This window comes from Malaclemys terrapin, chromosome 2 (assembly GCF_027887155.1).
Source record: "Malaclemys terrapin pileata isolate rMalTer1 chromosome 2, rMalTer1.hap1, whole genome shotgun sequence".
NCBI classification, from domain to species: Eukaryota; Metazoa; Chordata; order Testudines; family Emydidae; genus Malaclemys; species Malaclemys terrapin.
The window spans coordinates 212,487,391-212,502,143 of record NC_071506.1 but is presented as its reverse complement, the minus strand read 5'-3'; the positions used below and the strand labels follow the sequence as shown (position 1 = coordinate 212,502,143).

Genomic DNA, 14,753 nt, shown 5'->3' with positions numbered 1-14,753 from the left:
GTTGCTTAATTTAGAAACTAGGTTATTCTTTACTAGTGGCAACCTTGTGAAACTGCCTTTATAAGTAAATAGGTCAAAAGTTAAATTGTCAGTATTATCTGAACACCATATTTGTGTGCAGTCTCAATGTGAGAAGTCCTCATTTCTCTTCTGCTTGTATAGTTGGATTAGTGTATTTGCTTATTTTATTAAACATTGAGCAGATAATGTCATGTAAGAATTTCCTTCTTACAGGAGCCATATGTCAGAAAACTGCAAGTGTTTACACATTAAGTACTAAGAGAACTTTCAGATTAATGTGCTGTAAATTGAACTCTGCCAAAGTGGTTTTATACCCTGCTGTTCGAGAACATGATGCATGAGAAGTTCACCAAACCCCTTACCACTTAATAAATTAAATAATGTTATGTGTTCAAAGGAAGTAAAATGGTACACAGAAGTAGTAGGTGGTTAATTTATTGTCTCATTGGTCTTCACAATAGATCATATCATACTATGTTTAGTTTAGCTCTTCACAGAAGTATCTTGCAAAGAATGTACCATAATGTCCTGAGCTACGAAAATGTTTTGATTTTGATTATATTTTTGCTGTTTTCTCAGGTGAATGCTTAAGGTGCATGTTTTGGAACAATCTCGGCTGCATTCATTTTGCTATGGGAAAGCACAATTTAGGAATTTTCTATTTTAAAAAGGCCCTGCAGGAAAATGATAATGCATGTGCACAACTAGGAACGGGCAGCACAGACCCAGGTAAGACTTGTAACAGACGAAAAGCATGGTGAAGGAGTGAGTGTTTTGATTCAAATAAATTGTTACTGGAGAGCTCATATTAGTATTTCTTTTTAGTAATTACTGTTCAGTGATCCACAAGGGATGGGGTAAGAAGGAAGGGAGTTTTGAGTGTACGTGATTTCAAAATATAGCTGCCTGCTGTCAGAAATAGACGATGAAATGTGTGTCATTTTCTTGCTTGCTTCAGCATGTTGGAAGCTTTGGTAATTATTTCTACACTTGTTTATACTATTTGATTGTCAGTCAGGAGGGTCTGAAATAAACACAGTTTTCCTGCTCTATTGTACATCATTAAAACCATTACTCGTGATCTTGCTGACTTGGATTGAGTCACCAAGATTTGAAAGTCTCTCTCATTTACTGCCTTAAAAATCATTTTAACTGTGTTTTGTCTTAAATATAAACTTATCTCGACCTTTTTTATTAGTGAACTCTCCAGGTTTGTGTGAACTTTCACCTACAATTCTCTGTTTATGTTTATCCGACATTGACTTTGATATAATCAAAGTTTTTTTTAAAAAAAGAAAAAATCCTGAGATGATACTTTTCAGAGTAGCAGCCGTGTTAGTCTGTATCCGCAAAAAGAAGAACAGGAGTACTTGTGGCACCTTAGAGACTAACAAATTTATTAGAGCATAAGCTTTCGTGGACTACAGCCCACTTCTTCGGATGCAGTGGGCTGTAGTCCACGAAAGCTTATGCTCTAATAAATTTGTTAGTCTCTAAGGTGCCACAAGTACTCCTGTTCTTTTTTTTGAGATGATACTGTATCTCCTAATTGTAACTCAGTCTGTTAGTTTGTGTGTGTGTTTTTCCCCCCCCCCCCCGACAATAAATCTTACATCAAGTCATATTTCATCTTATGTTAAATCCACTCTTTACCTATTTGACAACTAGTTCTCAGTGTGGCTTGTTAATTCTTACTTGTGTGTATTATGGTGGTATAGTCCATAATGTCAGTAAAAAGGCAGCGGCTTTTTATAATTATATTAAAATAGCAAATACTTTTTGGAACTAATTTGTTACAAATTTTACAAAAATTGAGAATAATGAAGAAGCCAGGGGCATTTAGATGACTTTGGAGTTGTATGATATTTCCTATCTAATATACTGATTACTCAGTATAGTTAATAAGATTAAAGCAGTCTATACGCTAATGAGTAAGGTGCATTTGTTTGTTCTGAGGTCAACTCTAAGGTGGAAGAAATTTATTTACAGAGGGAAATTAGTGAATATTTACATGATGCAGTTATTTTTCCAGGAGTGTTCTTTCATTTCTGCCCTCTTAAACTGGATACCCAATATTATCTAACTTCTCTCACAGGCAAGAAATTTTCAGGGAGACCTATGTGTACGTTGTTGACTAATAAACGGTATGAGTTGCTATACAACTGTGGAATTCAACTTTTACATATTGGGAGGCCCCTAGCTGCTTTTGAATGCTTGATAGAAGCTGTCCAAGTCTACCACTCAAACCCACGCCTCTGGTTGAGACTAGCAGAATGCTGCATTGCTGCCAACAAGGGGGTAAGTAAGTCTGCTTCAGAAGCCATCTGATCACACAACACTTCTAAAAACCAATATCCTTTTGAAAAGAAGAAATATTCTATGAGTTCTACTGTACATGTTACAGGCCTGCTTCTTCAATATTTAGTTATGTAAATAATATAATATTGTGAATTTATATCCGATTCTTTTAATCTGAAGATAGCAACCTGCTTTACAAAGATGGATAAGCAGTATCTCCATTTTATAGAAGCGGAAATTGAGGTCTGGAGGTTAACTGACTTGCCGTAAGGTAAAAAATGTCCTGGTAGCTATTTTAGAATATTAGTAAGGGATAACAGGAAAATATGTAAGTGGATGTTACAACAATTCCTCACTAAAGTTATAGGCTGTGTATGAGACTAGTGAAGCATTATTTCTCCTGGCAAATTTACGTGACATTAATGCATTTAGACCATATTTAACTCATTGGAATACTTGGTAGACCTATTTAACATGCTTTGAAGCTGAGTTGTCTCCAAGTCTGTGTGTGGCTTAGATTTGATTTTGTACTGACTTTATTTTTGGGCTAAAAATAAAGATAAGGAATGAATCAGCGGTAGTCTGCAGTGAGGCTTCACCTGCAAATAAGATACAATATGCTACTTCTCCATGGCGAAAACTCACACTTGCCTTGTCATGCCATCTCATTCACCCCATTATTCATGGGTGCTTAATGGGACCTAACCTTCCCATCGTACTTTCACAGTGATAGCAAAATTTTACCCCCTCTTCAGGCCATATTGCTCCTTGACCCAGTAGAACTGGTGTAGTTGTACTGTGAAAAGGAAAATCACAGGATTTAAGTCTTGCATGGGCTGTACATCTTTCTCTGTGCTGTGGAGTTCTGCTCTGCTGGGGCTCCCAGTGCAAGGCGTTTTGGGGATGGGAAGTAGTAAGGTTAAGGTGGAACTGCTGGCCAGTTCTCTTCTGGGCGCATAAATATCCATGCAGGCCATTGCTAGCAGTTACAGCGTAACTGCTGCGGCTCTGTGGCAATGGGGTGGATTTCTTTCTCTTCTCTCCCACTCTCTTCTCACAGTCCCAGTGGAAATTCCCCCTGCTCACATCCCACATCCATATGCCAAGATGTACGATTTGAGTGAAAGTATATTGTTACATTTGCACACACAAATGTGTTAGTTGGCTTCTTGTGACCTGTATTTATTTACTGCTGAATATGCTGGTATCTAAATCCTACAAATTTCTCATTGTATCAGTCCATCTAGTCCAATGTCCTGTCTCTGATAGTAACCAGTACTAGATGCTTTAAAATGAGGGCAGAATCCTGTAGAGAAATACTTGTCCCATAAAGGATCTTTCTAACCTGTGTCCCTTAGTGGTTGGCATTTGTCCTGGTTTTGGTTCATGAGGGTTGGTATGTATCCCTTAGGACTTGTTTTTTGTTTAATGCTGTCTAATATAAATATTTTCTCAAAGTAGCCATGGACTGCATGTGATAAGAATCTAAACAGGATATAAGCAACAAGCCACATTGTGATGTGTGTGGAATCCTGGTATATGACCTTTTCCTTTCTTTTCACACATCCAGAACTCACTGCAGGCTTTCATAGTTTCTTATCTCAATTGCTGCTCCCTTTTTCTCTCTGGCTAATCTGAAATCTGGGCCACTCTATCCAGTCTATAGAAAAATGCATCATCTCTGCTCTTCATTCTGATCCCATCATCTTCTCTTTGAATCCCTCCACTGGAAACTCTTCTCTCCCAGTATCAAGTTGAAATTTCTTGTTCTTTTTGACTTTCAATGCCTTACACAACTTTTCCCATCCCTGTTTATCAGTCTTGTTCTCTTTATTGCATGCACTTCCGCTCATGTATTTGCTCCTACAAACACTTTCAAGTTTTCATCCATGCTGTCCTTGAACTGCTCTGTAAGGTTCTTCTACTCCAGTGGTTCTCAAAAGTTTGTACTGGTGACCCCTTTTACACAGCAAGCATCTGAGTGTGACCCCTTTTATAAATTAAAAACACTGTGTTTATATTTAACGTTATTATAAATGCTGGAGGCAAAGCGGGGTTTGGGGGTGGAGTCTGACCACTCAGGACCCCCCATGCAATAACCTTGTGACCCCCCCCGAGGGCTCATGACCCCCAGTTTGAGAACCCCTGCTCTACACTCTCTTCTCCTTCAAATCCGTCTCAAGACTTGCTTCTCTCATGTTGCCCATAAGAAACCAACCAGTACTTAATAGTGAGGCTTACAAATATAGAAAATGTTTACATATGTATGAAGCCTCTCTCCCACATTTCATGTTTCTGCTGTTGGATTGTAAGACTTTTGGGATTGGGACTATATTTACATCTGTCTGTAAAGCTCCTAGTCCGGTGTGGCCCTCATCCTGATACAGGACTTGGACGTTACCATGAAAGAAATATTTAATAACAATGATGTGTCACAAGAAATTCTCAGAATCAGGGCCAGATTAAGGCAGGCCATGGGCATATGCACACCGCAGCAGGGGACATGGCTCTGCCCCTATATCATGGCCATGGTAGCAGCAGGGCCTTCTGTTCTCAGAGAGGCAGGGGTAGCAGACCTCTTCTCTTCCCCTGGAGTGCACCAGCAGCCAACAGGATGGTCTTCCCCAGCTTCCTCCAAAAGAAGCAAGGGTGGCAGCAGGAGGGCCCCCAGTTCTTTCCCCAGCACCTATAGTATTTATTTTAGCAGGTGGGCTAAGCCCACTGCATTATTCTCCTTCTGCTACATGGACCCATGTTGGGATGATGTCAAGTTTGGTGGGGGGGATGTTTGCTGAGATTGGGAATTAACACCCCATTGAGATACTGGGGCAGTTCATATCTGTTAAAGCTACTGCTTTATGCTCTCCGCAAGCTCAGGCAGATGTCATTGCGTTGGATCACGTTTTCATGCTTTTCTTCACAATTGTTGAGGGCTAGAAACATACTTTTATTTTATTATAGATGGAACTGGTAGCTGCTGCTATAATTGAGGTTTCCTGGCTCTTCTCAGTAGAAGACCTTGTTTTCAGTTGCTTATAACTTTGCCAAATTTTAACTGTGTAGGCTGAAATTGTCCATGCTGGGGTGTCTACCTCACAATGAATCTTTTTGATAGTTTCAGCAAAAATGGTTCATCTGTTTAAGGGAAAATGTCCTTTTGCCTATGTTAAAAATTCTTAAAACCATTTTGTTGAAAAGCTGTAGTGCCTGTTTGGAGCCAGGTCTTGAAATTTGGCCAAGGGAGTTGTGTTCGTGTCAGGGATGTGGCTTTTGCTTTTCCCATGGAAGTCTGTCCAAATTTGGCCAAATTATAAGACGAAAAAAAATCTGCTAGCACGAGCTGTAGTCCACGAAAGCTTATGCTCTAATAAATTTGTTAGTCTCTAAGGTGCCACAAGTACTCCTGTTCTTCTTTTCATAAAAAATGTGTTAGTGTGTGGCAGCCAAATTCTCCAAAGATCCATTCTGCACTGAGCATACTCCAGCCTGGGATTGCAGAGGCTGAGCTGGACTTTCTCTGCTGTGGCTGCTTCTGGCTGCTGTGGCACCAGGCACTGGAATTGAGTCTTCCTGCTCTCTTGTGCTCTCAGTATTCCCTTTGCTGGTGATCAGGCAATGTGAAGCAGGAGCAGCAGCTTGACTGAAATGTAGATGGGACAAGAGCTGGAAGGGAGAAGATACTGGGACTGGCTGGGCAAGGAGACTAGGGAGAGAAGCTTGGCAAGGAAGACTGGCACTGGGAGCTGTAGATTTTAGAGGAGTCATGGGGAGAAAGATTGGACATGGAAAGAAGGAGACTAGGACTGGAACTGGGATTAGAAGCTGGGTTTGGGGAAGAAACTTGTATGAGGAGATGCGACTGACACAGGGACAGGTCGGAAGGGACACGAGTAGGAGGAGTCTGGCTTGAGGGGATCAGGAAGTGAAGGGTCTGTACCTGGAAGAGCACGCTTCTCCCCTTGAACCTGGAATTGAACCCAAGGTTGCCGAGTCTTGACGTTCCTCTGCTGTCAGCAAATACTTGTGAAACACACTGCTAAAGCATATATCACATCTTCTTGATGAGCCCTGAAAGATCAAGATGCTTTCACATGATGGAATTTCTGGGTTTTAGGTTTGTTTGTTTATTTTTTTAATACTGAGGAAATTATGCATACAAAACTACATTAAAAAGTTAAGGTTGCAAAGTCAAGCACTTGATTGCCTGTGGAATCTTAATTCAGCTCCCTTGTGCACTCTTATAATAGAGTCTTTAATTACATGATTATATACTAAATTTTGCCCAGGACCCCTGCCTTATTCAGGGCACAGGATAGACCTGCTCTGGGGATAAATTAGGGTTGTGTAGTGAAAGAGACTTGTCTGTAAGACCCCACCTTCATTTGTTGCAGAAGTTGGAAAGTTTGTACTATTTGAAATACTTTGGGTCCCACCCAAAACTAAAGGCCATCCCCCTGAGTTCAGGGAGAGGAACCACTTGACCCATGCATCTATTGAATATGGGGGACAACAAATGGAAAAAAAAAGCGGGGGGGAGGGGTGAGGTCAGAATATAAATATTGGTAACTTAGATTATTTAGCTCCATATTACGTGTAACTTTTTAATGTCCTAGCAATTCCAAATTTGACTATTTGTGAAAATGACTTGGTTCATTGTCCTCTTCTTTTTATAACAGAGGAAAAACTAGGTCAATAGACTACTGAACAAATTATCAGAAATAATCCCTGAAGCTTCAAGTTAGTTGGGGTATAGTAAAATTGCATTGTGAGGACAAATTAAAAATTCCTTATCAGTCATGATATTTGGATGACAGTAAAATTTTCTGGGGTATTCTACCATCTCCAGACAAATAGCAAATTAATGTGGGTTAGCTGGGTTCAGTTATGTACATGTAATGTTTGTTTTCTCAGCCCTGTAGCTTTTATGTCAAGAAGATCACCTGTTCAGCCTCACTGATATTTTCAATCCTTCTTCCTTTAGACGTCAGAACAAGAAACTAAAGGTCTTCCAAGCAAAAAAGGAATTGTGCAATCTATAGTAGGTCAAGGCTATCACCGTAAAATAGTCCTTGCATCACAATCAATACAGAATGTTGTTTATAAGTAAGTACACAATTTTTCTATACTCTGTTACTTTCTACTCATCTCTGTAAAGGGTTTGTGGCTGTTTACCAGAAAAAAATATTCTAAACTTTCCTGTCTTTAAACGTGAGTAACTTTATTCATGTGACTATTCCCATTGATTTATATGGGACTCTACATATGGTTAAAGTTACTCATGTGTTGAAATGTTTACAGGCTTGGAGTCTTAGTGGGTGTCTAAGCCTTCTGTTGCCCATCCAACACTATTTATCTGTTTAATGAAACTCAAGTTTTAGTTGGTCACTTCCTAATTTAATCTCTCTAGAATTCATATTTTCCACCTAGTTGCATGTTAAATTGTTTATAGAAAGGGAAATTATCACAAGAACTCTATTCTAGAAAGTAGCCTAGAGTAGGGATCTAATAGATAAGATGTACAAAGTTTTATGACTTGTTAGCTAAATTATCTCATCTTGTAAAAGCCGTAACACTTGAAGTGAGAGATTATATGTGAATTGCCTGTACTTCTCAAGTGGTAGAATTTATTGGTTTTATCTTCAGGGTTCACAACATAATGTGTGCATGTATTCTGTTATTTCTGCACATCTTGTTTTCTTGTATGTGCACTGATGCTGTGTTTAGTTCTTTATAAACTGAAGTGTACAAACAAAAAGGAAAAAGTGTCCCAGGATTTTGCATCCAAAGGATCTGATTTTACCAGCACTCTATTTAGGGAGTTCCTGTTGGAATATATGGGACTTCCATGGATGGAGCTCTAAATTAGGATATAAGCATTTTGTTGAGTGCATAAAGTGAATATTTAAATATTCAACTTATTAAAGCATAACATTAATCTTCCACTCGTCCATAGGATAAAGTTGTTCTGTGTCTTTCTGAATTCACTTTTTCCAAAGCATTATATTTTTTTTAATGAAGTAGCAATAATAATTTGTAAATATACTAATAACTTCCATCTTTCAAGTGATGGGCAGTCCTCAGCTATCCCTGTTGCCAGTATGGAGTTTGCAGCGATTTGTCTAAGAAATGCCTTGCTGTTGCTGCCGGAAGATCAGCAGGAGCCAAAGCAGGAAAATGGATCTAAAACTAATAACCAGTTGGGGGGAAATGCAGAGAACAATGAAAGCAGTGAAGCATGCAGGTAAATATAATAGTAGATGTTTCAGTTATTTAAAAAACTTTTTTTCATCCACAGCATCAGAGAGAGATTTCTGTGCCTATTGTCTGTCCTGTAGTTTGACAGGCAGAAAAATAGAAAACGGAAAAGGTGATCTTAAACGCACATGCAAAGTCTCCATGCAAAGAAAACTGCTACTGGTGTAACAGAATTTAAGTACTGCTAAGCAAACCTGAGGAAAAAATAGTGATTGGACTTCCACCATCAAACACTTGTTTTCTTTCAAAACAAAACAAAAACTACCCTTCAACAATTACCGTATATACTCGTTCATAAGCTGGTTTGTTTATATCCAACCCCCCCCAAGATGGAGAAGTAAAAATGGAAAATGTTTATGACCCATTCATAAGCCGACCCTATAATTCATGGGTCAGCAAACTTTGGCTCCCGGGCCATCAGGATAAGCCGCTGGTGGGCCGAGATGGTTTGTTTACCTCGAGCGTCCGCAGGCACAGAGGTAAACCTAAGTAAACAAAATGTCCCAGCATGTCAGCTGCTTACCCTGACGAGCCGGGACAGCAACTGGTGCGGAATTTTTTTTGTGGGGGAGAAACTGAGGGGTCATGGGAGTAACCCCTGTAATCACCCCCACATGACCCCACACTCTGCCCATCCCATCCCACCTTATCTGGGGAGGGCCAGGGGAGGATGTCTCTGGCCTGGTTGGAGCTGCTCTGGCGGGCCAGACCGGGCAGTGCGGCTGCAGCATGTTCCAGCTGGCTGGGCCGGGCCACAGTCACAGTGTGCTCCAATGCCCGGGCAGCGCGGCCACAGCCTGCTCTGGGGGGCAGGGCCTAGCAGCACGGCTGCAGCCTGCCAACCCTGGAGCTGCAGCTGCTTTGGAGGCTGGGGGGAGAGCAGCATGGGCAGAAGCGGAGAGATGCTGGCCCCACCTCCTCCCTTCTGGCTCTGCTGGCTGTGCTGCCTCTCCTTGCTCCCGCTGTTGGAGGGAGGGGCTGTGTCCCACCTCTCCCTGTCTATACCCGTTCATAAGCCAACCCCCTTCTGTGGCGCTTCCCTTTTTTACTAAAAACATTCGGCTTATGAACGAGTATATACGGTAAATTGATTTTTATGAATGTTTTCACTGCCTTTACTTATGTTCTACAAATGCTAAATGTGTTGACGGTGGTTTTTGTTTTCCCAGTCACCTCGGGCATGCACATACTCCTGTAATTCTCAGGACTGGTCTATGCTGAACACTCACATTGGAATAGCTACGTCTCTCGGGGGTGTGAAAATTCCACACTGGTGACAGATGTAGCTATGCTGACCTAACCCCCAGTGTAGAGAGCACTAGGTCAATGGGAGAATTTGTCAACTTAGCTACCACCTCTCAGGGAGGTGGACTAACTACAGACTAACAGTGCAGCTGTGCCACTGTAGTGCTTCAGTGTAGACACTCACTAGAGCAACTAACTACAAAACCCCTCTCGTCACTGCAGAGAATCGCCACTGACACACTGCAGCAGGGGCAGCTATGCTGCTGGAGCATTTTAAGTGTATACAAGCCCTTAGTGTCTTATGCTTCAGTTCTAAACATTTGCCCTGGCTCAGATTTGGTACATAGACATAACAGTCTTGGGTGTTTGTATGCGATATTATGCTTATTTCTGAGGTGTGGGATGGAGGTTGGATTTAGAAAGTGTGAAGGAAAGAAGCATACAGTTGGCAATTAAAAATATAAACTACAAAAAATGACACATCTACAAAAGGAATCTTAAAAACTCCATTGGTTTATAAAGTTTCTAAAAACATAACAAAGCCAGTGAATGTCGGATCCAACATGGAGACTTTGGTTTCATCCTGATTTCTCTTTACACGCTTCTCTAAACTCCCATATAAAATCAGGGGTGTTGGAGAAGAATATCTACAAAATTATGTAGAGAACTTTTCTTGGTTCATGCCTGCACTATGCCTGGTGTAATGCCGGTGAGTCCCTCACTTTCATGGACACAATCCTCGGAGAAAATGTTTAGAACACCAGCTTTGGGGGGGGAAAACAGGTAATGCTGGAGGTCTCAGTTCATTTAAGGAAAATAATAGAAAGTTGTATTTTTTGTTATACCCAAGTTCCAATATATAGTACTGAAAGTGCAGAAAAGCCATTTATCCCTTTAACAGTTAAGGAATTCAGTCTATGTGAGGTATTTAAAGGAAATTTCTTTTCGTTTTATTTTTTTCTTGCGGTTAGGAATATTTTTTTCCACCATCTTTCCTTAGAAATCCTCATGACCACAGTCCAAAACTTATGATTTTTCTTAGTGAATCTTTCCTAGTGTGTCCCTTTTCCTTAACAGGAGTGAGGAAGAGAAAATCAGCATTGTAGACGAGGATTTCTTACTGTCCTATGATTTCAAAAGCATATGCTTCTATAACTAACATTATCACTATACCTCCCAAGGAGCATTGTTGACTCCCAGAAGTCCAGTAACTAAGTATTCTCTTCCTAAATTCATGCTGCCAAGTTCTGAAAGGATTTTCATCCATTCCTCTCAGCTGGGTACCTTGTCTGTTTGGAGGTAGGGGGTAGGGACAATAGAAGAACCGAGATGGTGACATTCTCCTGAAAATATTGTACAGTCTGGACCTTGTAACAGATATTCCCCTGGTGAAAAGGGGGTGGTTTTTGTGTGTGTTTTCTACAACTTTAGGTACAGGGTTCCTTTAATTCTATACTTGATGTTTGGTTTGTAGTTTGCACTGGAATAACCTCATTCATCTGTACATGTATGAGGTAGTGCATGTGGTAAGCCGAGATGAAGCAGTACTAGACTTGGGTGAAAATTTTCTCACTGTTTGTGAAGTGGGCAAAAATAAAAAAAAAATCCAAACCAAAATCTTGGTCTGTCGTATCTAAATTTTGTTGCTTTTTCTGCCGAAATGCAAGTGTAGTCTTTCCCCACCTCAGAAGGAAGCTGTTTTTCTACTTACTGTAAACTGCATTTCCATGTTTGCCAGTGCAGAAAGCAGTGTTTGTTGCCAAAGATGGAAGGAAAGCTTTCAACTTTCAAAATTTTTGTTCAAGAAAAAGAAATGGTAAAAATACAAGTTTTTAGAGGGAAGTACGTCTTGAATTGTCCAAATATTTGTGTATATTTCATGTTTCACATTAGAATTTTACTAACTGAAAAATAAGTGGATTCTTGGTGTGGTTTGTGCTATTTTTTTAAAATATATTAATATTATAAAGAATTCCTCTAATTTGACCATACATTGCTAAAAAATTCAAATTGTACTCAGCCTCTTCCTGTCCTTCCCCTAAGTTTTTAAAAGGAAGGAAGCTATCTCTAATACAAACCCAATGCAATCTGCATCTACCAGTTTTAGTTGTTTCTACTATAGAATTCTAAAAATAGCTTAAAACTGTGTAAGGTTAGTGTTGGTGTTTTTTCTTTTGCTGGTCAAAGGTTGTCACTGCCTCTCCTGCCCCCTCCCCCCAAAATTGGAATTGTTAACGATAGTGTACATGTATGAGGTAGTGTTAATGATAGTGAGGGCTGGCAATGCTTGAAATATTGCCAGCCCTCACTTTTGTTTGCCCAACCTCTTCCATTTCAACATATAGGATTCTTGCTGTCGTTTTAAAAAAAAAAAAAAAAAAAAAAAAAAGAGAGAGAAAGAAAAAGGGGGAGGAGGGAGGGAGATTAGTGTCTGTGATTGTTATTGCATTTACATTCTTTTTTTGTTAAAGGCTTGAAGGTCACTGCTCGTAATTAACAGGCTGTCTTCATTTCAGCAGTAAAAGTCATGAAGGAGATAAATTCATTCCAGCTCCACCTTCTTCACCTCTGAGAAAACAGGAATTAGAAAATTTAAGGTAAGTACTTCTATTGCTTGGGAACTTGAAACCAACAAAAACAAGCAGAATGTCAGACTGTAGTTGAAAAGTGTTTTTAAAAAAAGAAAAAAGTCACATTGCACTCAAAAACTACATCACAGCTACTAGGCATGGAATGAACTATCAGCAGATTACAAGGAAATTAGATAAATATTAATCTAAGAGGAAGGTTTTACTTTCCTTCCTTAAGGCTACATTTTTAATTGAGAGTAAAACTCAATAAAGAGCAGGGTACAGGTAAAAAAACCTGTAGCTTTGAGGTTTGTACACAAGTCTAATGTTCCTTTTACTACATTTAAAAAAAAGAAAGAAAAAAAGCATGCTCACCTTACAAACTTACGAATCTGTGATTCCTGCTGCCATTAATGGAAATGATTGAGATTTCATTACGTTGCCTTTTCCTTCTAGAGCACTGGTAAGGCTAGCTTTAATGCCAGCCTGTAATTTCCCATTTTTATTCAGACAGATCGAAAATCAAAGTAATGTTCGTGCATATCCCACTTCCACGTCATAACAAAGGTGACAAGGTAGTGAACTGAGGTTTTGAACCACACGTGATAGCCACCATATCTGTTTTAAGAAACTAACATATTCCACTGAAGGATGTTAAGACAACTAAAAGCTATTAAAATAATCTTATTGCATATAGTAGTTTTTCGTATATCAGGACTATAATCAAAACAAGTTTTCTAAAGAGTTATCTAGACTAGGATTTAAAGATGTGATTTGAACATGTGTTAGCTAAAACGGGCTCATACAAGGGATGCCTTTTACCATTGCTAAAGTGGTTGATTTTAAAGCTTACACCCTAGCATGTCTTCATGTTCCAGGGCTACAAGTAACTGACTAGTTTTCCATTAGCAATTCTTCAGACATATAGCGCTTGGACGTCAAGATGATAGGTGCTTATATGTTGAATGTTAAGCAAATAGTAGGTAATGGCAGCTGCTGGTGTCCGCTGGTGATTTTTTTTTTTTTTTTTTACATGGGTGAGTACAGAATGTGGCAAACTGGCAGATCAAACTAAGCATGATTGTTTGTCCCATGTCATGGATTCTATAATTTTATTTTACTTTTTTTTTTTTTTTTTAAATCATGACTTCACATTTTGAGATGTATATGAGAGAGTAAGTAAGTATGCATGTTAAAGCTTTATTAGTCTAATCATATTTAGCCTTTGACTGTACATAATATGAAACTCAGTTTGAAAAAATGATCTTTGTCCCATGTTATTTTTGACCTTTAAAAAGTACAGTTTTTCACCTCAAATTCCTCAATCGCTTCACTTTAGTTCTGCACAAGTGACTGAAATCTCAGGGTATACCATTTGGGGGAAGAAACATACACCTATGACCTTATTCTAAGTGCAAAAAAAAAAAAATCTGATGTGCACACACTTGCTATGTGTGGCAAAACCAAGCCATTGCTGGAACCCCCAGGTACACTAGAACATGGAATTAGTTGATTAAAACATCAGGCTGGAAGGTTCCAGCAAAAAAGCCACCTCTAGCACACTGGGACCATTACATCTCCATTCCTTGGTCATCCCTGCCCATTACCTGAGAACTGGATTGGAGAAGTACCTACCAGTGAAATCTGGCTGCATTAAAAACTAAAATGCATGTGACCTTAAAATCTAATGCTTTGTTGAAGTGAATTCCTCATATGTAGTCCTGTAGTAATTTTGCTTTCTGTCTATATACTGCTGCTCGTCCTCTAAGTGATACCATTTGGTAAAGTGGAATGTGAAAATCATCAGGTGGTGGTGGTGGTGTGTTTTGGGTTTGTGTGTGGGATTTCTTTCTTTTTTTTTTTTTTTTAATAGAAACTGGAAGCCCAGAATATGAGCTTAGCAACATCAGATTTTACACTTAATAGTTTTGCTTGTATTTCTTGTGCTCCCTTTTAATACAGAAGCCCTGACCTCTGGTCCATGCACAAGCAAACAGTGGTTTATACTTTATCAGTCCAGTAAAGATGTGCAAAGAAACGGTTTGATGTTTCAGCCTTCCAAAACTAGAAATCACCACTCTAGTGTGGAAGTAAATTGGACAAATTAAACAAAATATGAAATTTTGTCATGGTCAGGCAATTGATTTATAGACCAAGATTGGCCACTGACTCAAACTGAGCCTTGCATGTTGTAAAATTACAGCTAGGGGCATAGTCCATCGAACTATGGAGGCTATTAAAGACCAGGAGATCAGCAGCAGCATTGCACAGATACAATGGGTCAGATTAGTGTACTTGCAGTAGAAGCTTCAAGCGTTAGATATTCAGGGTAGAGCAGGGGAAATGTGAAGGTGTGATGGCCAG

General features: G+C 39.5%; 1 protein-coding gene across 3 annotated transcripts in view; it reads left to right on the top strand.

Annotated features, from left to right (window-relative positions):
* Positions 1-14,753, top strand: part of CNOT10 (CCR4-NOT transcription complex subunit 10) — a 56,426-nt gene that overhangs the window by 19,757 nt on the left and 21,916 nt on the right. For 2 of the 3 annotated variants that reach the window (XM_054019841.1, XM_054019839.1), the window contains 5 exons: positions 601-750; positions 2,117-2,319; positions 7,301-7,422; positions 8,384-8,560; positions 12,336-12,416. In XM_054019841.1, the coding sequence (XP_053875816.1) occupies positions 601-750; positions 2,117-2,319; positions 7,301-7,422; positions 8,384-8,560; positions 12,336-12,416 (733 nt within the window). The remainder of the gene's footprint in view (positions 1-600; positions 751-2,116; positions 2,320-7,300; positions 7,423-8,383; positions 8,561-12,335; positions 12,417-14,753) is intronic. The other variant, XM_054019840.1, reaches the window with a different exon arrangement.